Source organism: Sciurus carolinensis, chromosome 8, assembly GCF_902686445.1.
Source record: "Sciurus carolinensis chromosome 8, mSciCar1.2, whole genome shotgun sequence".
In the NCBI taxonomy this organism is placed as follows: Eukaryota; Metazoa; Chordata; class Mammalia; order Rodentia; family Sciuridae; genus Sciurus; species Sciurus carolinensis.
In genome coordinates, this window is record NC_062220.1 from 71,491,041 (window position 1) to 71,518,270 (window position 27,230).

Below are 27,230 nucleotides of genomic sequence, written 5' to 3' on the forward strand. Positions count from 1 at the left end.
ATAGGGTCAATTTTCTTTGGGAGGGCTTCATGGATAAAAGTTCAGGATAGAGCTCAGGGGCATGCAGAAATTTAGAAGTCTGGCAAAGGAGGATGAAAATGTAAAAGAAACCTAGAAAGGAAAATGCTGGTTATACAGGTTCAAGGAGGCTAAGAGAAGAAAATTCTCAAAATGTTTTGAAGAGAAAGTGGTCAACCATATCAAACACTGCTGGAAGACTAAGACCAGTACATGGAGGAGATCACTGGTTTTGCTAAAGAAACATAACCCTGACAAACCCTAAACCAAGTAAGTGAATGAATAATCTCTTCACAGAAAGATGAAAAGAAGATACAAAGAAAATCCTACCACAGCTTCACAACTTTCATAGGTTTTAATCTAAAATAAACTATAGTAAGATAAACACATCATACAGATAGTATATACAATAGAAATTTCTTTTTTTATTATAAGAAATTCTATCTGACACACATATTAAATCAAGCTAAACACAGATCTTAGAATTTGTCAGCACAGGATAGCCATTTTATCACTCCTTATTCAGAAGACAAAAGGGAATTTTTGTAGACTTATAATTAATTATTCAACAAAGAATAGCCAAGCCAAGTCTACAAATACACTGGTCCTCCATACTGCTCCTAGGAGTACTTACCAGTTCTCTCTCTCATAGCAAAGCTGCCAAAAGCCTGATGATTAATACCAATCTCCCATTTGTTAAACAGTGCAAATCACCCTTTGTCATTTAAATTGCACTGAATTTGAATTTGCATAGGTTGCAAGTAGAGAACAGAATCTTGAAGCCACACTTAGTCTTAAAACAGAATACATTAATCTTTTCTGGCACTGCTTTCCACTGAAACCACAGAACTCAATGCTATTCTTTGGGTGAGTCATGCTGTAAAATTTCCAGTTGACTTATCCACAGAGAGATGGCACCACAAGAAACAGAGCCCACATAAACTTTGGAGAGAAGTGAGCCTTCATGTTTTTAACCTTATGTTTGGCTCTGACTTCAGATATATTATGCTGAGACTACAACTAACTTCCAGGGCTCTGAAAATACAGCAAATAAGTATGAAGCAGGAGTCTTTCATACTCAGTAATTCTTAAACTGGCTCTCCAAATTATTTCCCAAGATCAGCATTTCTTAAAGTGTTCTCTTGGGACATATTTACCTGGTTATTGTTGCTTAAAAAATATAGATCCCCAAATCTTTATGGGTAGTACAGGCATCTGCATTTTTAATAAGGTCCCCAAGTGTTTTCTAGAAATAGTAAAGTTTGGAAACCCCTGACTTAATTTGTTTATAGTGGAGTGTATTACTAGACTTCTCAGGTTTGGGTGTCTTCACTTTTTTGTTTCTTCATTCTCCAACTCATTTTACACAACAAGGCTATATTACCATCCCTAACTTGTTCTTCTAACTATTTATCTACCATATTCAAAAGCCTTTTTTGGTGCTTCATGGCCTGCAGAATAATGTCCAGACATTACTGTGTGATGTTCAAGGTCCTTAACAATGGCTTCAGACTTTGTCCTTTGCATAGTTGAACTTGTGGCTAAAACTGACCAAATACTCAATACCTGCTATAAACACTTCCATCTCCATGCTTCTGCTAACTTGTTCTCTACTTGTCCTCAAGTTCAAATTCTCTTTTTTTCAAATTCACTATGAACCTCAGAGTGATTCACCTGTTTCTTTTACTCCATTTGTACTTCTTACCTTTTATTATATTATCACCTATTCTTTCATCTGCCCTGTAGAAGTGGGGATCAATAACCCTCAGCAAAATAAGGTTTCCATGGAACTACCACAATTTTTATATAACATTGTTCCCAGGTCATAGTCGTTTGCTCCAAACTATAGCCACCATGATACTTCACCCCTTAACAACCATTGCTTGTTCCAGATGGAAACATCACTCCAACTATGCCAATCACAGTTCATTCTCATCTAGATCCTGCCCCAATGGTCATAGTTAATTGGTCCAGGACTGGCACCCATCCCAAGTGAACTCTTTGGATTGTTCAGATCATTCTCTCACCTACATCTCAAACTCAGTCATATCACACTGGAAAATTGACCATGGCTATGACCATGGACTAGTTTCTGCTCAGCTTCAGAAGGCTTCCTGGTAGAAGAGATAAGCATCTGTCAGGTGGGATGAGCCTGGGGGCCACTCTTTTAGTTCTCATGGTTCAAAACACCCTCAAAGCACCATTCAATGTTGTCTTAAAGGACACTATGGAAGAGCTGCCACCACACAAATAATTCATCTATCTAGCACATGGTTTTTATCATTTTATTATTTTTCTTTTCTTTATGTTGAATAGAGGAGACAGGTTCATGCTATATTTATGAAAATTTAAAAGTAACATTTGCAAGAGATAATATTCATCTCTGCCTCTGTCTCTCTGTGGTTTTCTCTTTTTCTGTGAAAGGTTATTAGATTTCCTCTTTTGGGGGAGGGAAAGAAGAAACATATTTTGAGATCAGCAGAGATTCCCTCCCCCCAAGGAAGGGGGCTGTGCAGTAAAAGAAATTCAGAGCTGGGAAGACAGAATGCATGATGAGCTTTGAAGGCACTGTAATTTACTCTAGGCCCAGTTTATATGCCACTGAGTGGGAAAAATATACAGGATATATATAGAATATATAGAATATATTGTGCATCTGTAAATGATTTTGCTTTGCATGATTCATGATGTTTTTGGTTGGTTTATTTTTAAACAGGATTGGAGTTATAGAAAAGCACATTTAAGCAGATATACTAATCAAAGCATCATGATAATTGTCCCCATGACCAGTTTAGCACCTTTCAGGAATTGAAACAGAGAATGCAGAAAATAACTTTATAAGGAGGACAGTCATCTTGAACCTAAAAGATCATGATATATTAATCTAGCGTAATGTTCTCATAAACAGGCATATCCTATTTTAATTTTTTCCATAAAGGAGCATCTTACTCATAGTCTTTCTTACCAGATATTAAATTTACTTTGATGAGACAAAAAAAAAAAGGTATTATGGATAATGAACCTGAAAAGGAGTGAGACAGCTAGGAGTGATGACACAGTACAGAAGCATATAATAAAATTTCACATTAATATAATGTTGTTATACAAAACACATAAAGGCTGTAGGAAGGTTTTCCTGCAACCAAATAGAAGTTTAAATAATACTCTTTTTCTCTAAAAGGAAAAATGCTTTTGATAAGTAATGCGGATTTTTAAAATTAAAATAAAGAGAGGTATTATGTGACTATAATAGAATCAAATCAGAAGTTACTCTTGATAACTTATTTAAAGTTCTCCATAAAGTATATTTCTGTGACTCAATTGTATAATACTAGTTTTAAAACTAACCATTTAACCAGCAATGTCCATCTGGGCACAAAAGACTATTTAAGAACCATGCACATTAATGAATGACCTTTTAAATGGCCTTGCTCATTTTGTGCTATTCGTTTTCATTCAGTGCAGGATAATACATTAAATCTAGAAATATCCCAACAATGAAACAATACCTTCGATTTTAAAGAATTTGCTCATTCAAGGGTCTTACCAGTCCCTATTTAGAATATAAATTTTCTTTGAAAAACTGAGAACATATCTATGTTTTTTTTAGGTTTATTTTTCTTTTGTTTTTAATGACAAAATAACACAATAAAGTTTGTTTTAAAAACCTGTGGATCACATATTTTAAGATTATAATTTCTTCTTGACCAATGTCTTTATAATTCCATAATGACTTATAGAAATGAAATAATTTATAATCTCATTATGTTTTTTTTTTGAAGCAAAACTTAATTTACATGAATAACCTAAATACAATCATGGCTCATTTGAGAGGAATGTTTCATTTTTCTGCTGCTTTCCAGCAAATACCAGGCAGAGAGGGTTTAAAGCCTCTGGGGGAATAGGCAGAGGCTCTTCACAACAGTGCTCTGAAAATGGTTTAGTCAAAGCTCTTCAACTCCAAATCAAATCACTGATGGTCTAAATGAAATTTTAGCCTAAGATAATTGTTAATCTAAACTAGGTTCTAGTAATAGTTATTATCTTGAAGAAAATCAGACCTGCTGATTAAAAACCACCCAAAATTTCATACTCTGAAGAAGACTTGCACCTTTTCTTTCAATGACCGCACCCTAATTTCAATCTACATTATCAATATACTTGTTTTAACATCGTAATTTTATTTGCAGGGGCGATTAGTTAATGCAAATTGAAATTAGTGTAAAAAGTCTGCATTTTTCCTTCACCAAAACTGATACTTTTCTCTTTTGAGAAATTTTAATTTTGAAATACACACGTGCATTTTAAATATTAATTTTAAAGAACAAAAACAAATTTTTTAAAATCATGTTTTTCTGTTGATGGGTTAAAATACAAACTTCTCCATAATATTTTTTTCATGAGCTCCTACATTATAGAAATCACCCACACCTTTTGAAACACATGAAAGAATGGAGAAAGCCTGTGAAATAGGTGGATCATCAAGTGACATGGCTATGAAGTGTAATACAACAGAACTTTGAGCAGATCACTTGCCTGTAAGTTTAATGAATACCGAGAAATCCTAGTTTATCTGTCCCAAAGTCAGGGAAGCAACCTGAGCTTTTTGAGGAAGCACAATTCTAACTGGATAGCCAAGACTTCCAGCTCACATGTCTCTTCATGTGCTCTACAAACTAAAGAACACTGCAGACATCAGTTAATTACTTCAATTTTTTTGGTCTTTTGTATAAAAATGTTAACAAAAATATTATAATGATGTAAGCTTCTTGTGCTTAACTTTAAGGTTGACCCATCAGAGGTAGGTGTTAAGTTTATTTCATATTTTAGCTGGTGAATTTCTCTAAGAGATGTGGTGAGTTAATTCTAGGTAGCAGAATTGAACACATCTACGATCAAATCTTGACTCCTAAGGACTTTCACATCAATATACTTCTCCGTATTTTTTATTACTACCACCTTAGTCTAGGGCCTAATCAGCTCCCACTTGAACCAATACTATCATCAAGTAATTGCATTCTATACCTATAGTCTATTTCTGATCTCATCTTTCATTCATAATTTTCCCAAATCAGTCTTGCTAAGATACCTTTTCTAATTTATTACTCTCCTGGTGAAAAATGTAAATGGCTTTTCTGAGTCATTCTAGATAATGTTCAAATTTCTGACTTTCATATTCAAGGCCTAAAATCATCAGTCCTTAACCAATTTTTCTAAAGTTGTCTATTGCTAATTCAGGAGTAGGCACACCTTTTCCATATAGGCCAGAGAGTAAAGCTTTGAGGGATTGGGGACCATAAGTCTTTCCTTCAAGTACTTAACTTAGCCCTTGCCATGGGAAATCAGTCACAGTCAATACAGAAACAAGAGTATGTTTGTGTTCTGATAATTTTTTTTTTAAACAGAAACAGGTGTTGGCCAGACTTTGCCCAAAGGTCAAACTCTGTCTAGAACCTTTATCATTGCACATTACATTGTCAAAAATTGGTCACTGATTGTGTCATGCTCCTGTATATGACTTAGCAAGGCTCACAGTCTCTTCTATACATACAATTGTTCTTCCATTAGATCACAAAGGCTACAAAAAGTAACTGACTCAGCCAGAAGAAAAGCTTCATATTAGTTCTGGAAGTGGTCTCAGGGAGAAGATAATGTGAGGCGGGGAAATGATAGTATGTGCCAAGATAGGGAGATGCAACCATAATGGATAATTTAGGGAGTAGACAGGGCATAGGCAGGCATGGATAAGGAGAGATCGATCCAGAAAATTTGCCTGAAGAAAGAGTCAAAGGGTTTTAATATCATCCCAATGAGTTCAGACCAGTTCCTTTGAGTCATACTACACTGTTTTCTGATACATGTATTTTTTTTTTCATGAAATCAACAGATTTTATGAAAATTGGTTGATTAACACATGGGTCCCTGTGTCACTCAATATCTGGCATTCAGCACATCAAAACTTTTATTCACTAAGTTTTTACTCTTAACAAACACCAATAAAGAGCCAGATGAATACTTTCCCACATTCTTATGTTCTAAGAAAGAGGTGACTGAGTCCAAATGCCATGAAAGTTTGCTGCTGGTTGATCACAGGGAGGGTTTCAGCCTCAGGGAAGATGTAAACACTTAGCTAGGAAGAGCATGGAATTAAACAACTTGACAAGCTGCCTTCTCAGCAGGAAGGCAGAGTCTTGCATAACAGTATTATTTGCCAGGAGAGCTGAGTGTCCCTCTCCTGGCTTCTCTTCAAGTTTTAGCTAGTGATTCAAGAGGTACTTAGGAGAACATATTCACCACAGTTGTGCATGACCACAGAAAAACTTTACAAATATTATACAATTCATATCATTTTTAACCCAGGCTCTAAGATGCTTGGATAATGATACTGACTCTTTACATTGACAACAACATGAAAATTGAACCCTAAACCTGTGAATAGATTTACTGCTATAAAAATATGAAATAAGGTTTAATTAATTTGTCATATATTTAAAAATTCAGTTTTCGTTAAATAATTTTTATATAATTTGTAACCTAATTAATCGTAATTTGCATGTTATCTTTTATTTTTTAAAAGACATGATTTAATAATTTATAAAAGTGGTTTTTGGAAAAATTTTTTAAATTACTTTTTAATATTTTACAGTTTTTGTTCATTTACATTTTGATTAACAAATATTAAAATTACCTATTATCTAAATATAATTGGGTATAGTCTTAAGCTTTTATATCACTGTCAATAAAGTACACCTTATGGAGGTATAATTATCAAGTTAAAAACATTGCATTTGAGAGTTTGCTAACTTGATTTATACCTACTAAATATTTCAGATGTGTGGTATATGGACCTCCATGCTTTTGACCTCACAAATATTAGAGAAAGTCTAATTTTATTAGGGAAATTCTAATATTCTAATATGGAGTCACTGATGCCACTATCCTGAATTTTCTTATTGTTATTTTAAAAGACAAATTCATTAAAATTATTTTTTTATTTGTTGATTATGTCTATACACACACCATATATGAGATATTATACTAATAAACTTGCATATTGGTCTCAATAGTTGTGCAGATTCCTTCTAAGTTTAAGTAGACAATATCATACTTATGAAAAATAAGTTTGGAATGTTCCTTCTGAGCCTACATCTTTTATTTCTCTTTCCTATCTTAACCTGCACTGGCAATGACCTTTAGCATAAAGTTGAACAATAGAGGTAAGAGTGGGCTTTCTTGCATTGTTTTGATTTAAAAGAGAAGGCTTCTAACATTTCTTCATTGAGTATAATAGGTGTCGTAGGTTGATAATAATGTCTTAAGAAGCAGAATGATGTGATCAGAGTTCTTTTCAGAAAAATCCTTAGTGACAGGAGGATGAAGCAAGAGCAGAATTATACAGGAGTCATATTACAGGAATCACTTCTATTTAATGCCAAAGCTATGGGCCTGTGATGCCCCATCGTTGGAACATACCTTGTGACTCTGATTCTGACCACTGTTTTAAAAAAGTACGTTTTCACTTGCTTGATTCACCAAGTTAGACAAATTTTAATATATCACAAGTTCCCAGGGGTCCTACTATGGATAATATCTAAAGGAATAGTTACTATGGTTCATTATAGGCTCCATGCAAGGCTCCATTACACAGAAAAGAACCAACCAAGTCACTCATAATCCAACTGACCTTAAATTTCGCTTACAAGTCATTTTAGTATATATACCAATGAGATACCGACAGAGAATAGTCTTTTTTAAAATTACCCAACAAGCTTTGGGAACATAAAAATCTCTAAAGAAAGCTGTCTTCCAGAATCTCACCAAAAGATAATTATTAACATTGTTTAAAATAATAAAGTATTTTACATAATTTGTTATTTATTAAGTTAGGTAGAGAACAAAGAATTACCCTGCAAATATTTTATAAGTACACAGCAATTTAAATGAAGACATTCAATCTCAAACCTTGAATGAGAGTATATTTAACTGCAAATTGTTCTCTTTGGACCCCTTTTATTTTACATTTTCTATGTAGCTCCAGTTCTGTAGTCACCAATTACTTCTTAGAAGTAATGTTAAGGGCTACAACCCCACTTTTTAAAAAATTCTGAGAACTTATACAATTGGCAAATTAATAACCCTGCATATATTTCAGTAAATCTTGACTCTTGATCCACTGTCAGTAAATACACACTTCTAATAAAACGAACCACATTTAATCCTGTAACTAAATGGCCCTCAGGAACACTATCTGCCACAGCAATGAAATCTAATGACAATTCTTTTGACATTCTCCTATGTGAAAATGAAATCATGTGGAAAATGATTTCTACACTAGCAGAATAATTATGATAGAGGATAAATTTTGATTTGGTAGAAATGGAAGTTTAGGTTGTCTCTGTTCTTAGGGGGAGGGTATGATAGTATTTATTTCATTCCTATTTTATCGTTCTATATTCTCTTTTTAAAATGGTGTTTTTGTTGGATGTCATAATTATGCACAAAATAATATCTAGCCAAAAGTGAAGTTAATCCTGGGGGACACTTTGTTTCTTCTTTCTATAAGGATATTTCTTCAATTTGAGCATTGCTCCAGTCAATGGGCTTTCTTCTGAGACTTAGCTATCTTATACAGATATTTTTATCTTATGCAGATATTTTCATTACAATGAGATTCGTTTTCACTGGCTTTAGCCTTTTCATGAAATGCATGCCTTTGTCTAAACCAGTCAAATGAAAAATCATACCAAAAAAAAAATGTGGGTTTGCCAGGTTCTAATACTGTTAAAGGGAACTGTGAGAAACAATCAAAGAAAAACACCAAGGTAAGAACCACAAGACTATTGTTATCATTACTTTTGCTATAAAATATAGATTATTTTAGTTCTTAATAAATTTTTAATGAACATGTACTATAAAATGAGAAAATATAGTCACTTAAGTCTAAGCAACATTGCTCAAAGAACGTGTGAATAGAACACTTTACTTGAATGCGTTAACATAGCCTAATGGTCTTTTTCTTTATTTGAAAATGGCCGTTTTTTTTTTTTTTAATTTATTTTTTTATTGTAAGCAAATGGGATACATGTTGTTTCTCTATTTGTACATGGAGTCAAGGCATACCATTTGTGTAATCATAAATTTACATAGGGTAATGTTGTTTGATTCATTGTTATTTTTTTTCTCTCCCCCCCACCCCTCCCACCCCTCTTTTCCCTCTATACAGTCCTTCCTTCCTCCATTCTTACCACCCTCCTTAACCCTAACCCTAAACCTAAACCTAACCCTAACGCTAACCCCTCCCAACCTCCATTATATGTCCTCATCCGCTTATCAGCGAAATCATTCGTCCTTTAGTTTTTTGAGATTGGCTTATCTCACTTAGCATGATATTCTCCAATTTCATCCATTTGCCTGCAAATGCCATAATTTTATCATTCTTCATGGCGGAGTAATATTCCATTGTATATATATGCCACAGTTTCTTTATCCATTCAGCAACTGAAGGACATCTAGGTTGGTTCCACAATCTGGCTATGGTGAATTAAGCAGCAATGAACATTGATGTGGCTGTATCTCTGTAGTATGCTGATTTTAAGTCCTTTGGGTATAGGCCAAGGAGTGGGATAGCTGGGTCAAATGGTGTTTCCATTCCAAGCTTTCTGAGGAATCTCCATACTGCTTTCCAGAGTAGCTGCACTAATTTGCAACCCCACCAGCAATGTAGGAGTGTACCTTTTCCCCCACATCCTCGCCAACACCTATTGTTGCTTGTGTTCTTGATAATCACCATTCTAATTGGGGTGAGATGGAATCTTAGGGTAATTTTGATTTGCATTTCTCTTATTACTAGAGATGTTGAACATTTTTTCATATATCTGTTGATTGCTTGTACATCTTCTTCTGTGAAGTGTCTGTTCATTTCCTTAGCCCATTTGTTGATTGGATTATTTGTATTCTTGATGTAGACTTTTTTGAATTCTTTATAGATTCTGGAAATTAGTGCTCTATCTGAAGTATGAGTGGCAAAGATATTCTCCCACTCTGTAGGCTCTTTCTTCACATTACTGATAGTTTCCTTTGCTGACAGAAAGCTTTTTAGTTTGAATCTATCCCAGTTGTTGATTCTTGCTTTTATTTCTTGTGCTATGGGAGTCCTGTTAAGGAAGTCTGATCCTAAGCCAACAAGTTGAAGATTTGAACGTACTTTTTCTTCTATAAGATGCAGGGTCTCTGGTCTGATTCCGAGGTCCTCGATCCATTTTGAGTTGAGTTTTGTGCAGGGTGAGAGATAGGGGTTTAATTTCATTCTGTTGCATATGGATTTCCAGTTTTCCCAGCACCATTTGTTGAAGAGGTTATCTTTTCTCCATGAAAATGGCCGGTTTTAAATAAAGCTACTCTTATAGTTCTAGAGAACTTACCCAAGGAAAATGCTGCACTTCAACAAGAAATAAAATGAAATGTCAGTTCATTCTTATAAGTCTGCAAGATTATTTCTATATTGCATAAGAATATTTTCAATGCAGCTGAAAGCCATTAACCACTCCAGGCACAAACCACTTCATTCACAAAATACACAGCATCTAGAGTGTAATGCAATGTAGGGAACATTCCTCAAGCTTATCTGACAGCAGTCACTGACACCATGGTCTAAGTAAGCCAAACAGTCTGAACAGAGAAACTAAGGTAATGATAAAGACTCGCCATGGAATGAAGGTCTTTGTAGCTGCTGAGGCTGAGTTTGAACTGAGAGAAGGCCTCGTTCTGTCATGCATCCCAGCAAGCTGTGATGTGAGCTCACCTGCGCTGCCTTGCCTCATGCTGTGTGCAGGAGCTTGCCATTCCCCCAGACTTTTGTCTCAGACCTGTTGCTGGGCAGAATTGCTTAGGCATGCTTGGTTTGTTTACACTACCTCGACCCTCGATGTATAGTTAACCTATAGGCTGACTCTGTTATACTTTAACAAATGTGTTAACCTGATTGGATAATGTCCTGTGCAACCCTAAATAAAATTAGATCCCTGCCTTCAGAGCTCCATCTCCGATGCCTAAGTAAGCGCGCTGGGTAAAGCTAGCTAGGGTAGGCATTATTCATCCTCACCCTCAGCAAACCCGTCTCTGAACATCTACAATGCAAGATTTTCCCAAGTAGTATTTTCACCAATTCTAGAATTGATTCTATGCTACCAAATTCTCCTGGGAGATTTTCATAGGTTTTTCTTATGGAATTTTAGTACCTAAAAGTACTACTTCATCAAGAGGCTCTGTCATATCAACTTAGAGTACTTGTTATACTGTTGTGATGACCTGATTGCCTGTCTCCCCTCTAATCTATCCCTCCTTGCTGGCAGGAATATACATCAGATATCCTAGCACCTACGGACCTTCTCACCTGCTCCTTCTGGGCATCAGGGTTCTATTCATACTTGGCAATAGTGACAAAAGGATTAGGAAGATTCACAGGCTCAACACGCACCCCTTATTATCCATGATGTGAATCTTTGCTCTTATAATCTGTGCATTTTCAAAATTGCTCCAAAACCTATCTCATTTTTTTGTGATATGGTTTCACTGATATCAAAAAGTCCCTTCCTTTCATCCTTCCTGCAACTATAAGAATCTTGTTATTGCTGCCATAATCAAAAATTGTATTTTATTAATAATATTGTAGGAAAAATACAAAACGGGTATGACAGACACTAAACCTCTTAAAATGTCCATTTCCCATGCATGTGTGTATGTGTATATATATATATATATATCCTGATCTATCAACCTCTCCCCAGCTAATATAATTCTTGTTTCCCCTAATCCACTCTACCTGTGAGATTCCACAGGTCAAAAGTCAAGATGGACACATAGCAGATGCTCAAAAATGTGTCTTTAAGGCATAAATGAAAGACTTTCCATGGTGTGAAAGCATGAACTGTACTTTTTTATTTTCCAACTAGTTTTTAAAGTGAAAACTTCTTTGCATTTCAAGAATTTCTAAAGGAATCCTATGGAATTTTAATCTTTGTGTCTCATACTCTCATATATCATGACTTTCAGACTCTCTAGCTCATTTCATTATAAATATTATTTCTAATTCTCATTTATTGCTAAAATTACCATCTCCAAATAGGTATATTTGTTTTAAAAATGCTCTAGGGGGCTAAATTTTATTCAGCTAGGTATCAATGAAATAAGTGATTTAATTAGGTATTTTCCAATTATTTGGAACTAAAAGAAAATCATATTCAGTGTAAATTGTAGTTTCCATTCTTGGATAGAGACAGCGTATCATGATGATTTCTGCACTTAAATGGTTCAGTTCTTCTTCATGGTCCATGCACAGAAATTGCTTACACAATTGATTACAGCCCTACAAATCAAAATATAGCTGAATGTAGTGGTGTAGTATGCCTGTAATTTCAGCAACTTGAGAGGCTGAGGCAGGAGGTTCATGAGTTCAAAGCCAGATGCATCTTAGGGAGGCCTCAAGTAACTTAGCAAGACTCTGTCTCAAAATAAAAAAATAAATAAAAGGGCTGAGGATGTGGCTTAGTAGTTAAGTGCCCTTGGGTTTAACACCTGGTAGCAAAAAAAAAAAAAAAAAAAAAAAAAAAAAAAAAAAAAAAAAAAAAAAATTCATATATCTTGGAAAGGTTATCTTTGCCTTCAAATGTTTAAACCAGAGGCTGGGGATATAGCTGACTTGGTAGAGTGCTTGCCTCACAAGCACTAAGGCCCTTGGTTCAATCCCCCAAAAAGCTTAAACCAACACTGTTTTTTTCTAATGTCCTTTGATCAATGTTGTTCAAATAAATTATTTACTTTGGATGCTAAATAAATTATTCAGTTTTGATTTCTTTTCAGATGCTAGGATTTCTATTATGACATATTTCCATATGACAAATTCCTATGCAGCACACAGTGAAAGTATCTCAGTTGCTCATGACTTAAAGATAAACAAAAATAGAACATATATAAGCTAAATGGAGGCCATGAAAAGAGTAACATTTGTATTTTTCATCAAAAGGAAAGAATACCTCTGAATACTGGAATGAATATTTATAATAAATGGAAGAATGAAATACCATATGCATTTTTAATTGATGAATAGTATGCTCATCTGAAGTAGTCAAAAATTATTACTTAAAAATTCATAGCTTTGTATGCACACATACAAACACAAATGCTAAATTTGATTTTTATGTGCTTCTGCCATTATTAGTACACAGAACACTCATCATTATCTATAATAATTAGTTATTATGGGGTGCTGGCAAAGATCAACATGACTATTTCAGAAAATGTGTTATTGTCATTTACATGGAAGTAGGTGTGGTCAATGAAAGACACTATTTCTTTCACAAAGGGAAAAAAATTACTAAGGGAAATATTCAGAAAATATTTCAAGAAATAACAAATCAACATATAAGAATCATCAGATATCTTTATTACATAATCAAGTAAAATCAAGTATTAATATGTCCTGAACATTTCTAGATAACTATCATAATTTTAAAAGAAATTTTTAAAACATAATCTCTAGATATATCTAGAAATCCAAACTAATGTCATAAATTAGTGAATTCATATTATGAGAGAAGAGAATATTTTCTCTTATTAAGCAATGATTCAAGAGATTTATCATAAATATATATCATGGAGATAGTATTATGCATAACTGAAACATTTTATACCCAACCACTTCTGTGATATTTTTCCCTATGTTCAAAGTAACATAAAATATTTTTATGAAACTTTAAGACAGCATTAAACTTAGAAGTCATTTGCTTTCAATCACCTTTATCCTATTTTTAAAAATAATCAATTTTTCTGATAATAAAAGTAATTAAAAATTTTTGTAAAAGTTTTAAAATGTAGACAAGTACAACAGAATAAAGAAAGAATCAACTAGAGGCATTAGTGCCTGAGGATAATCAATGTAACACTATATATTCAGTTCTTTATTTTTATATATTCACTTAATATCATGAACATGATATCATTAAAATTCTTAACAAATACAGATTTAAATGACTATATAATATTTCATCCATGGATAAGCCATATTTTATTTTCTTACAGTTCTATATTAGTTTGCTTAGGATATTCACTACAATTTTGTATTTATGTGTAGTGTGTGTATATGCACACATATATTTGATCATTTATCATTTAAGATAGACTCAAAGAAAGGAAAGACTTTTATTCTATTCATTAAAAAATATAAGGCCATACAAGTTGAGACTGAGTTCCATATCCAAGAATATTTCATTTACTGTTATATCACCTGTTTATAAGAAAGCATACTAGTTTCTTCCCAAGATGTTATCCTCAACAATTTAGAAATGTGGGTGTCAGAATTAAAATTATCTCAGGTCTCTCCTCCTGTTGTAATGTGTTCTATGGCTATAACTTAATATCACTATCTTTAAATTGACAATCCACTATTCACCTTTAATTCAAAGAATTATTCAATACCCTTCAGAGCTTACATGTCATTGTAATACACCAAATCCAAAAAGCAAATGATCATAAAACAAATTTTTTAAAAAAGATATAAATAGGAAATAACAAACCAGAAGAAAAAAAAAATGAGAAACTCTCTTCCTTAGTCTCTAGTACATTATAACTAAAAGTCTGCTTGAATATGAAAAAAAGTCAGCTCTATTATGAGTATCAATGACAGCAATTTATAATAAACTGGGTAAATTCTGTGATAAGATATAATTACTGTTCAAAGAGCTAAAACGTTAAAAAGCAGTTGGAAATACTTCCAAAGTTATTTGGAAGAAAGTGAAGATTAAAAGTTTGAATCAATTTCTACAGACAAGATAAGCATTTAGACAATTCTGCCTACCTTTACATAGGTTGCCTACTTCCGAGAGGGAAGCAAATCAACCACATATCTGCAAAGCCTGGAGTTCACTCACTTTATGTACAATCTTGAAGCATGTGATTGATAAGCCAAAAAGTTTCACTAAGAATCCTTAGAGGAATATAATAATTTTAACACTATGTTTTTAAAAGTATGAAACTAACTAATGTTTTAGTATTTAGAATTAGAAAAACATTAAAATAATGAACAAATTATTCAGATAACCATTTATTAATAAAAAGTACACTAAGAAATCTTACACTCAAATATCACAGCTTAGCTTTAAATAAAACTTGTGGGGATTTTAAGTTAACTTCTGTTCTCCTATATCCTCTGAACACTTGTTTGGGAGTATCACTACAGATATCTTTTCCTAGTCATAAATTCCTGGAATACAGAACACAAGAACACAATATAAAAGTAAAAATATTATGTGTTAAAACTCATACAGTCCAAGTAAATTAACACGTGATGTGACAAATGTTTTCCTTCATGTAAAAAGTTACTTTATCTAATTTTGGCAAATGAAAACAATGCTAGTTTATTAAATGGAAATTGAAAGCTTGGTCCAATTTATGAATCAAAAGTTAATCTGCATAAATATTTTTCTGGGCATTAAAAAAAGTAAAGAATCACTAAATTTCAAAGTAGTTTTGTGCCTTTGACTCAAGGTATAACAAAGAAATAGATTTCACTTAAAAATATGATTTAAAGAAAATGGCATTAAGTGCTACACACAATAAATCAATGTTTCACATGCTATGGTTTCTTATTATAATAAACACAAAGAGGTTGTTCTCATGAGAAGGAGGTTTTCTTTCTTCCCTTTTTATAAGATATAAGATTTAAGATATTACACGTGAATATTTCCACATTCTATATGCTTTCAGATGAATATATTTTTATTCATAGTTCAATGATTCAAAACACCATTATGAAATATACAGCAGGAATGGGAGCCCAGGAAGAACTACACCATAGACAGAACAGTGAGGATTATATGTGATTCCCAGGATCCTGGCTATCAATGCTCTTCTTTTCTTTCTCAAATGAAAGAGCATAGGGAATATAACTATGGGGGAATAATACTATTATATCAGTAAATCACACCAGCTTTAATGTAATAATAAACAAAATGTAAACCAATTTCAAACTTTATAACTTTATTATTAATAATTACTTATGAATCAACAACTGATAGAAAATAACATTTTTTAATGCACCATTTCAAAATCACTATCCTAACCAATTAGAACCCAACTAAAGTTAACATTTTAATGTGGAGTTGACTCAAAACATGATACATTAATACATTTAATATTATTAATGAAAGAGAAATAAAACCACAGGGAGGTAATTTATGTTCACTTTCAAGTTGCTACTAGATTTCTTCACAACAGACACTTGTACTATAATTGACCTGAAACTTTTCCAACATTTCTAGTCTTCATCTCATTTTTGATGTGTCTTACCAAGATTAAATTCTATTTTTGTATAATTGTTAGTCAAATGCAAGTAAAGGTCTTAGAAGATTTTTTGTCATCATCATAACTAGACATAACTAGACAGAAGAAATAGGAATAGTCTCCTTAAGTTTTTCCCACTGATCCATACATTTATCAACTACATTATTGAACTTTAAGCCAAGTTCAAGTGACTGCTCCTTTAGAGGCAATAACAATGGGCCCTCATAAATATGTGAAGGAAATTGTTTCATTAGAGAACATCAACACTTAATTTTAGACAAAATTATGCAGATAAATTTCATTTCAAAAATATATACAAAGGTGCTCAATATTAAATTATAATATATATTGAGAACAAGTAAAAATATGTTAGTTTAGGAAAATCTGATGGTAAGGCCAAGCTGTCAAACATACTAGATAATCAGAAATAAGGTGTCACTTTCGTTAATGAGTTATTGCAAGAATTCATAGAGAAATTTTGTAAGCTTCAAAATGAAAAAAAAATCCATAAAACATCAGTTTAGTCACATATTTTACAGAATATCAGCATAAAGTATGTCTGCAATTTCTTATATAAATTCTAACAAAATATGACTTACAAAGGTTGGCAAAACAAGCCACCCAAAATACACCACTTTAACATAAGAATTACGTTGAGTTAAAGGCACTTGAAAAACAGATGATGAAAGAAGGGCATACTAATTTTTCCCTTTCTTCCTGAAAACAGATTAAATGCTCTTTTAGAACTTGCCCTCCTTCTAGTACAGGACAGGAAACATTCTTCAATGGATAGTTATAGCCGAGAAAATTCAGCACAAATAGATCTTGTTAAAATAATTCTTTATCTTCCTTTAGCTTCCCCATATAATTCAACTACTTTTCCACAAATACCTTTATTGGTTCAACCTAACACCAAAGAAAGTAGATATGGTCACTTCTTTAGGTCTTCATTTCTTTATGAGAGCTCTTGTTCCACATAAAACGTATTTTAAATTTGTATGCTATTTTTCCCTGTTAATCTGTTTTAAGTCAACTTAATTCTCAGGACAACCTGAGAACCTGAGAAGGTAAAGTCTGCCTCTCTTATAATTACCAATATGATTCCTATTACTCCTGTGCCTTTAATGAACAATTTAAAAAATGTATGCCTATATATTTTATACTTTGAATGTGCTAAACATCAACTGAAAGCATATGTCACAAAGCATTCCTGTGGGTGAAATAAAGATATTCTAACAGACCAACTAACTGACAGCACTTATCAGTACTTTTTTGAAGGAATCTAAATTTTTTCCATTATTTTACACATACAGGCACGCACATATATTTGATACCTTACATATCTTTCTATTTTTAAAAGGAAATATTTGAACATAAAATGTTCCACTATAAAATTCCTAAGCAGTCTTTGCCAAATTATCCAAATGACCTATTTGACTTACTTATTTTCCCACTTTTGAGATCCAATTATATTAACAACAACACAAAAAGATGACTTACCGGCCCAAAAGAATTACTGTCAAAACTGTGTCCATGATGATCACCTTCAACCCAGATGTGACCACGGGGGACTTTGACATATCGGTTTTTGTGTCCCATGGTTCTAGAAATAAAAAGTGTAACCACTGAGGTAAGAACAAAGAGGAGATCCAATAGCTGAGCATATAAACTCACAAAGATGCAACAGGTTAACAAATGTCACAAAGATGCAACAGGTTAACCATGAAGCTACACTATAACTTCATTTTCAAATAAGATGTGTTCCCTATAAACCTATTTACAGTTTTATCTCTTTTCATGTTTCTATAAGTAGGAATTTTGTGCTTAAATAAAATGTATTAGCACCTAATATAATATTTTGCTACTTAATTTAACTCACAATATCCTAAATATATACTTTTGAAATTCAATAAGCCCTAACAAAATACAGACCTGTTTTAAGGCATTTGCTTTTATATTAATATTCAACTTTTCCAATTTACTAGTTGATAACAATAATATTCATTTTTCAGTCCAATAAACTTCTCAAACAGAAACTTCTGAAAACATTTTATGACTTTCAAAATTCACCATTTATAAGAAAGAAAATCATCCAGATGATTACTTGTCATATATAAACTATAAATATTAGTTGAAAATTTTTGATCAGCACTAATCATTCTTAAAAACTAGAAACACTTTAATAATTTTGAAGAACATTCTATATTCTTATTCCTGACCAAGAAAAGGATCAAGAATAGGATTTCTTTTTTTTTTTTCCTGTTAAAGTATTTTTAAAATTTTTTTTTTTATTTTTACAGACTGCATTTTCATTGTACACAAACGGGGTACATCATTTTGTTTCTATGGTTGTACACTAAACACTATTGGTAGCAATGTAAAAACAATATGATCTTTTTGCCTGTATTTCTATTTTGGAACTAATTTGGTAAAGATTCAAAAGACTAAAATGTTAATGCCTTCTGATCTACTTATTCTACTTGTAGAAATTCATTCCAAAGATAATCAGAAGTGTGGATATTTATTTATTGATTGGGGTATCAAGCCCAATTTATTGTCTCCTGTGAAGAATAAATTCACCTACATATCCAACAGAAAAGAATTGGTTAAATAAATTATGATATAACCAATTAAATAAATGAGACAGAATTAGAATCAAATACTATTTCGAGTGCTTGCCTTGCATACACAATTCCCAGCACCATCACCAAAAAAAAAAAAAAATCCACAATAATAAATTATTTGGGGTGCAGAAACTGCTTCCCACCATCCCACCTCTAAAGCCCCATAGAAAACGTCTACCTTTTTAAGGAGTTTCTCAATAAATGTTTGCTGAATGGATGAATGAATATCACCCCCAAGGCTAAAAAGACCAAAGACTGAATTTGGCACTCTGTTCTTTGATGTGAAATCCCTGCAAGACCATTTTTTGTTAGTGAGTTGTATATGTACAGAAGAACACATAAAAAGGAAAACTACACATAAATTGGTGCTATAGAAATTGAAACTATTCATTATCTAGGATGGTTTTTAATTTTCAAGATAATTTCAAAGTTGAATTACTTTGCTTTAGATCAGTAAGTCATTCATGCAAGGAAGCAATCTTGTGGCCATTAGAACCCCACAGTAAGTTAATGACTGCTGTTATTTTTAATTACTACTGGGAAGAAGGTTTTCAGCTTTTTAGAGAAAAGCAAAAACAAGTTGAACACATCTTTACCATCATATACTTTGTAATATAAGTGTTCTTCAATTAAAATCAGACAATTAGTTCTTGACATCAGTACTGCTTTTATCATGAGATTGCCTTTAAGAACCAACATCCCACATCAAGTATTAATGACAAAAAGAAGACACTTTTACTTAATTGTTGAAAAGGCATACTCCCCAAACAAGTACAAATATTTGTTCACCTTATGCAGCTGAGTATTTTGTACAAATACTTAGATAACAATTTCTAATTTTGTCTCTTCAAATAACCATTTAAGAATCACAGGCATGTATGTATTGGGGAAAAAATATATAAAGAGTTCAGTACTATTCAGGTATCCCCTGAGGGCTTTGGAATACATCCCCCACAGATAAGTGAGGACTACTACATGCCTGCATGTGTACTTGTGCAAGTGCATTTGAAGATGTTCTCAGTGTCTGGAACTGTTTCACTAGATCAAAGAAATGTGGAAACCTCTGCAAGAAGGCTCTAACTGATGTCTAATGCAGAGCATTAGACTGGATGGGTGTCAAGAAACCCAAGTCCTGAGTCTAGCTTGCCTCTTCCTTCTTGAGTCTTTCAAGTTAATTTAGTGAGAACTTTATGTTGTTCGTAAAACTGCCAGATAATGGACGAAAATGGGTCTTAGCTCTGATAACAACTTCAATTGTTTGGAAGTTAAAAACTAGAGTGTTAGTGGAGAAGAATTCTGAGGATGCTAGGAGGCTTAGTTAGTAGGCAAGAAGCCTTGAATGACTATTATGTTTGGGGTCCAGGAATGATGACTGACAGCATCCCATAGTAAAATATGATAAACAGTAATGACAATGTACACAACAATAATAATGATTACAATAAAACTTTTGTGGTCAGGTCCTTGAGAATATCAAGAAAAATCATAGATGCAAAGGTGATTTGTGACCTGGGCAGATAGACTCATTAAATGCTTTGATTGTGTGGGGGGTAGAGAATTACAAAGAAAATCCAACACAAAATAATTTCTACAATGAAACTGAAGGTTTTAAATGAAACATATTCTTCTAGAAACCAAAAGAATGAGATAAAACTCAGATTGAGTTTCAATGTCATATAAACCAAAGAGTCAAAACTTGTAATGAAAAATAGGGGAATTATAAAAATATCAGTGAAAGTTGCATATTTCCTTGCATTGAGCATCTTCTCTAAAAAAAATATAAGTACCCTTTATCATCTAGCCATTTGCAATGCTTTATTTTTCTTTCCTTCACCTACTAACACTTGACATACATTTATTGGTTTATTTGTTTAATGTCTACCTCCCCCTACTAAAATGAAACCTAAGACTTTGTATTTTTTTATTGCTTAGTATGTCCAGGGCCAGAATAACATTGCACAAAGTGCTCAACAAACATTTGTTAAATGAATAAGTAAATGGATGAATAGTTGAATAGTGAAAAATACTGCCATGAAGGCAGAATAATATATGGATTTCTAGCAGACCAAACCAGCTTTAATTGTACTTGATATGGTTACACACATGTAATCTCATATAAATTACTTGTATTTGCCCATCTTCAAAATGGGATTAATAAAACACACCCTAAATGGGTTGAGATGTCAGCAGTTGGATGAAAATGCTATAATGGGGAGTTTGTATAGTATAATCTCGAGTTACCCTATATTGCCTTTGATATCTGAATTAATACTTTCAAGTTTATGTGATTTGGGGCAATTGAAGGAAACTGTCAGTATCCCACTATAAAACAAGGAAAATAAAAGTACTTAACTCAAAAAAGTTATTAATTAGATAAACATAGCACATATTAAATACTTGATAAAAAGCTAGTCTTATAGCTAAGACTATTTTTAAGTAAAGCATGGAATATAGTTCTGGTGCTAGTCAGAACCTAATAAATGGTAGTTATTATTGCTATTGTCTTCTTTTATCCATGTTTCTTCCATTTTATAATTCAGATTGTGTTCAGGCTCATTATCTATCAGCATCAGTCTCTTCAAATTACCTGAACTATGCTTTAATAATTACCTTTCCCCACAGTTGCACTGTGACTATAGACTATTTTTAATGGATAATGAATGTTTTTTTTTTTTTTTTTTAACTCATACTCCTTTCTGGCCACTTTAAAACTTTTATGAAAAACAATCTATTTGTGCAAATTCAAATATGCAGAGTAATAGGTGAAAAACACAATCTATCTGTGGTTTCATCTGCTAGTCTCTTGCACATTTAAATATTGCTATACTAATACACAAGGGTTTACCTAGATACTAGACAGGATTCAAAGAACTCTTTTAGCTGTACAACTGGTAAAATCATGCCATATACATAGTGCAGATTCTATTTCTCAGATTTCAGTCTAACTTTTTAAATAATAAACCAAAGTTGCTTTTAAAATATGATGTTAAAATATTGGACTAGTTCTTTTTAGGACTGCCAAAGAAATATAATACTCCTAATAGAATTTCTCTAGAGAAGGAATTTTAAATAGCTTGTGCTTCCTGAATTCACATAAAAGAAAGACAAGGTAATCCTTTAGGTGATTTAACAGTTAAGTGAGGTGTCAGTCTACAAGGTTGTATGTATCTATGGCTTGCAAATAATTTCAGTTTTGACAGTCAAAAATGAGTTCTGTATGGTATTCTAACTACTTAAAGAAGGCATTTTTAGTACTAGCTTTACTGAGACAAGTTACCTAGGTCTCATAAATGGAATGAAGAATGATTGCCTCCAATTTGATTTGACCTTGAAACAATGTTTTTAAAGTCTCTGAAACTTTTTAGGGGTCATTGGTTGAATACAGAAGTACTGTTCAGGCAATTCTTGGTACTACAATGAGAAAATAAATTATTATTTAAAGTATTTCCCAAGCACATGCATGCCCACATACATGCATATTCTTAATTTAGGTATTTACACTAGTAATTCATGAATGATTAGAGGTAATCTTATATATTTTCAAATCATTCTATTGATTATTCTCACTGTTTCAAAATAATGGCTGCCCTGAGGATGTTTAGTGCTCCTGATCCAGAACCTCTGGGTTTTCATTTTCTTAAAGGGACCAGGATTCAAAGGTTTAGGATCCAGCAAGATCAGGAGTTAGAGCTATGCCTCTTTTTCATCACTGGTAAGTAGGATCAGGAAAAAGAAAAAAAAAATTACCATCACGAAAGACAAATGATGCTCTTGCTCTCTAAGGTTGGCTTCTGAAAGAAAATTTTTCCCTTAAGAATCTACATTTGCTCTCAGGTGAGGTAGGATTCAAATTCATACTATTGTATGGTCCGGGAAGGAGTTAACTTTAATTGGCTCTGGGCATCTGGCAGAAGGAAATATAAATTTTCTTCAGGGCTAAATTCAAACAGGGTTTTCAGATTTTCTGCAACTAAGTCACAGTCATTAGGAACCCACAATCCCACATGACAGATCTCATGAGGAAATAGCCACTATTAGTGAGTCAGGACAAACAATGAACAGCAGAATTAGAACCCCCAAGGACTTGGAATTCTAGGAACTGCATATATTTAAATATTTTTAAGTCAAAAAGGGAATTAAAAACTGAGTAAGGAAGAATTACGTTTTGTAAAAAAGCATATTTGAAAAAGACCCAAACAGAGCATTTAAAAATTAAAATATATAACTAAGCAGGTTATAAAGCAGATTAGTATGGGCTAAGGAAAGAAATAATTTACTGGAATATGTACTCCAGTAAAATATAAACATTTTATATTTTATATTAAAAATCACTTAGAATTGAGCACAGAGAAGTAAAGAAATGGAAAACCAGAGAGATGTTAAAAGACCTGGAGAGTTTTACATAAAAATACAACATCATATTATATGAACTCCAAGGAAGAGAATAAAAGAAACAATCTTCAAAAAAAACAGTGGTAGAGAATTTTCCAGAATTGATGCATGAACACATACATTCTGGAATCAAAGAAAATAACAAGATACACAATTTCAGAGATCATAATGAAATTGTAGAATGCTGAAGTCCCACCCCACAACCGTCCTAAAATCCAAGAGCTTTCAGAGGAAAAAATAAAAGTGTGGATTACCTTCAAAGGAATAATAACACATTAACACCAGAGTTCACTCACTGGAGTATAATTTACATGAAACATAATCAGTGGTTTTAATTATATAATTCAAGGGATTTTAAAAATCCATGCAGTCACAAAATCACTAGTAGATTAAGATAAAAAACATACTATGCAATAGAGTTTCAACAAGCCCCATACAGGTGAATCTGTTAACACAATAAGTCAGGAAAATTGTAACTACATTAACATCAGAAAAAATTATATCCCGTTTCCGAGACTGGAGATTGAATTGGATCTGATGGTGAAAGTTGTTAATGACTATTTTATCCTAAAGGAGAATTTAAAACTAATGATTAAAAATCAGTTTCATCTTAAAATTCATGGTCAAAGGATTCTAAAAACCCCTAAGAATGTTTTCACTGTCACAACATGGCAAGGTTTTTTGCTGCTTAATAAACACATTCTCAATTCTAAACTTAAATGCTGATGAATGTTTACTTTGGAATTAAATGCTAAAGTATTAAGATTCACACTCCTTCCCTGGCAGCATGTATTCAATTAGAAATAAAGGCGATGTAATTAATGGAAGGTGAATTTAAGCAAATCAGGCTATAATGTTTCTAGGAAGTTGGATCACCTGAGGCTAACTGTAAGCGATTACATTTCTTCTGATCACAGTTGGAAGGACCTAGAAATGATCTAATAACTCCTTCTTGTACAGACAAAGAAGCAAAGGTCAAAAGCATTTAAATGATGTCATCTAGTAAGTTAGTGGCAGGGCAAATATTATAGAAAACAGACTCCACAATTCCTTTCCACTAAACCATACACCATAACTACTTGGGATTCCAAAGAGGAAGTCTTAACATCTTTCATCTAGAAAAAAAAAAAAAGAAAGAAACATTATTTTTTATGTAGACTGCAGAGGGCTGCTAGGTGATCAGAGTGAATCTATTTAATTATTTTAAATTAAAAGACATACATCTTCAAAATAAAGTTGTAGAATTATTTTTATAATTAATTATTTTAAAATTAATATAATGCTCAGTAGAGCAAGGAATTGTTTTAGTGACAAGTATTTTTGATATATTCTTTCTAAATTTGAATTATAGGATCTTAAATGTGACAGTTACCTTTAATACATAGAATGTTTCATTTGTAAAACATACATTTTAAAAATAACTACGGCTGTCTGAAAAATTAATACAATTCTTCATGAGAATTTGAAAAAGATGCCAACATTTTCTAAGTGTCAGATTCCACACATGCTCCACCAGGACATGTTTATAGTCTACACTTGGAATATATTGCTCAACCCAGCAGTGTGTGTGTGTATGTACGTGCGTGTGCAAACACACAGTTTATGCTGTGATATCTTGTATATTACAGTAAGTCAGTGAGGATAAACATATGGACTCTTGAGAGAAAGATCTGTGATTTTTATTTCTCAGTAAAAATTAACAATTACTGAGTAACTACTATGTATAACCATGTAGATGGTGTGGGTAAGGGCACAAAAAAAGATTCAGTCCTTTTGATTAAGAGTATAATGGGGGGATAGGGAAGAATAGAGTTACTTTATATTAGGTAGAGGGGAGTGAAGGGAGGGGCAGGGGTATGGGGAAGGAATGATAGCAGAGTGAAAGACATTAATACCTCATGTACATGTATGACTACATGACCAATGTGATCCTGCAATATGTATAATCAGAAAAATGAGAGATTATACTCCATTTATGTATGATCTATCAAATAAACAAATGCATTCTACTGTCATGTACAACTAATCAGAACAAAGAAAATAAAAAAAATTTTAAAAGTATAATTAACACATAAGCTCGAGATGTAAGTAACAAAAGAGATAAATGAAATATATAATTACAGACTCTAACCCACCATAGACAAAATTGAACAACTTGGAAGGATTTACAACAGAATAATAAATTAATGGAGGATTTGATAAATGAATAATGTCAAACATTCATATCTACAGAAATGCTGACAAGATGATATTGTTTTAGGCTGAAATAATCAAAAAAGGCATTATGAATATTAGATCAAGATTTGAATAAGTGATAAATACTAGCAGATTAAGATAGTGCATTCCTTTGATTTATTTCTCTGAGCCTTCATTTATCCCAATAAATCTTAAGTTTGATCTTTTTATATTATCCCATATTTCTTGGAAGTTTTGTTCATGATCTCTTAATGTGGTTCTCCTAACACACACACAGACATGGCCTATATATATATATATAAAACAGGTTTGTGAATATATATATGATTATTGTGGTATATTCATACATGGACATAGCATAGTTTGGTGTATTTTATTCCCCAGTACTCTCCCATTTGTCAAAGTTTTTCATTTTTAAATAGGTACTCCTGTATTTTAAAAATAATTTTTGCTTTTTATTTGTGCTCATAAATTCTTTTCCCAATCTTAGTTTATGAATGTACCTCTAGTTATAATTATTTAAAATACTTAATTTTAAAATTAATTATAAAGTTCTGTACATTTCCCTTTGATTATTCAGAGTTGTTGATAATTTATTCCCATTATTTAATCCACTGGATGTAAAAAATTTCAAAAATACTACCATAATATATCACATGTGTCACCTTTTCTTTAAAATGTTCCCTGCAACTCTGCATAGGATATGTCTTTCTTACTTCCCTGTTCTGCGCTATCTGAACCTCTAGTATTGCACTCTTACCACTGTGAATTGAAAATTATCTGCTTACCCAATTAAACTACAAGTTTTTCAGGACCATGTCTGTGTCTTATTTATGTTTGCATCTCTAGTGCCTAACAATTCTGATAGTAGTAGACACTTTGTAGATATTTGTGAAATTAATTTGATTTAGAGAGTAATTTTTTTCTGGTTATCTTAATTAGTATGTTATAAGACAGCAGTGTGGAGTTTAAATCCTATTTACTTACAGAAAAATGATTTTTTCCTTAGTGCATTATTTCCTTGGAGAAGTAGCATCTTAAAAAAGGGGAAATATTTTATAAGTTAATTTCTAGTGAAGATATTTATTACAGAAACATTAAATATATTTAAATTATTTAATTCCAAAGACATTATTGATTTTTTCCCTTAAACATTCTATATACTATTATAACATATTCAACATTAACTTACATAAATCATACTAAATCAGATTTTTAATAGGTCAAAGTATTGTTGGAATTACAGCATGATTACAGACATTATATAAGCTGACTGAATACAGAAAAGATAATTCTATGTAGTAAAGAATGCATCAAACTTCCATATATATAAAGTTAGTTTTGGCTAAAATGATGACTGATGGCATGAAATAATAAAAGATAAATATTAGAATCAGTCTACTTATTGTTAAACTAAACTTTTTTATAAATAGAAGTAGAGACTCATATCACAATTCCATGCATGACTTCCTAGAAAACCAATTTAAATAAAGAAGTAAACTTGTAATGCATAGTTTTATTTTTCAAAAAATCAATATTTATTATAAATGATATTTTTGCACTTGTTCACCAAGTCCTCTCCAGAAATAATTTCCTAGGCGTCTGCTTCATTCATCATTTAGTTTGTTGGTCTTTCCCACTACTTGTTATATAGAGGAAAAAACA

At 32.4% G+C, this 27,230-nt stretch overlaps 1 protein-coding gene across 1 annotated transcript in view; it reads right to left on the minus strand.

Annotated features, from left to right (window-relative positions):
- Nucleotides 1-27,230, minus strand: part of Immp2l (inner mitochondrial membrane peptidase subunit 2) — an 892,224-nt gene that overhangs the window by 204,862 nt on the left and 660,132 nt on the right. Inside the window, exon 5 of the mRNA XM_047562269.1 lies at nt 17,854-17,956. Within this exon, the coding sequence (XP_047418225.1) occupies nt 17,854-17,956 (103 nt within the window). The remainder of the gene's footprint in view (nt 1-17,853; nt 17,957-27,230) is intronic.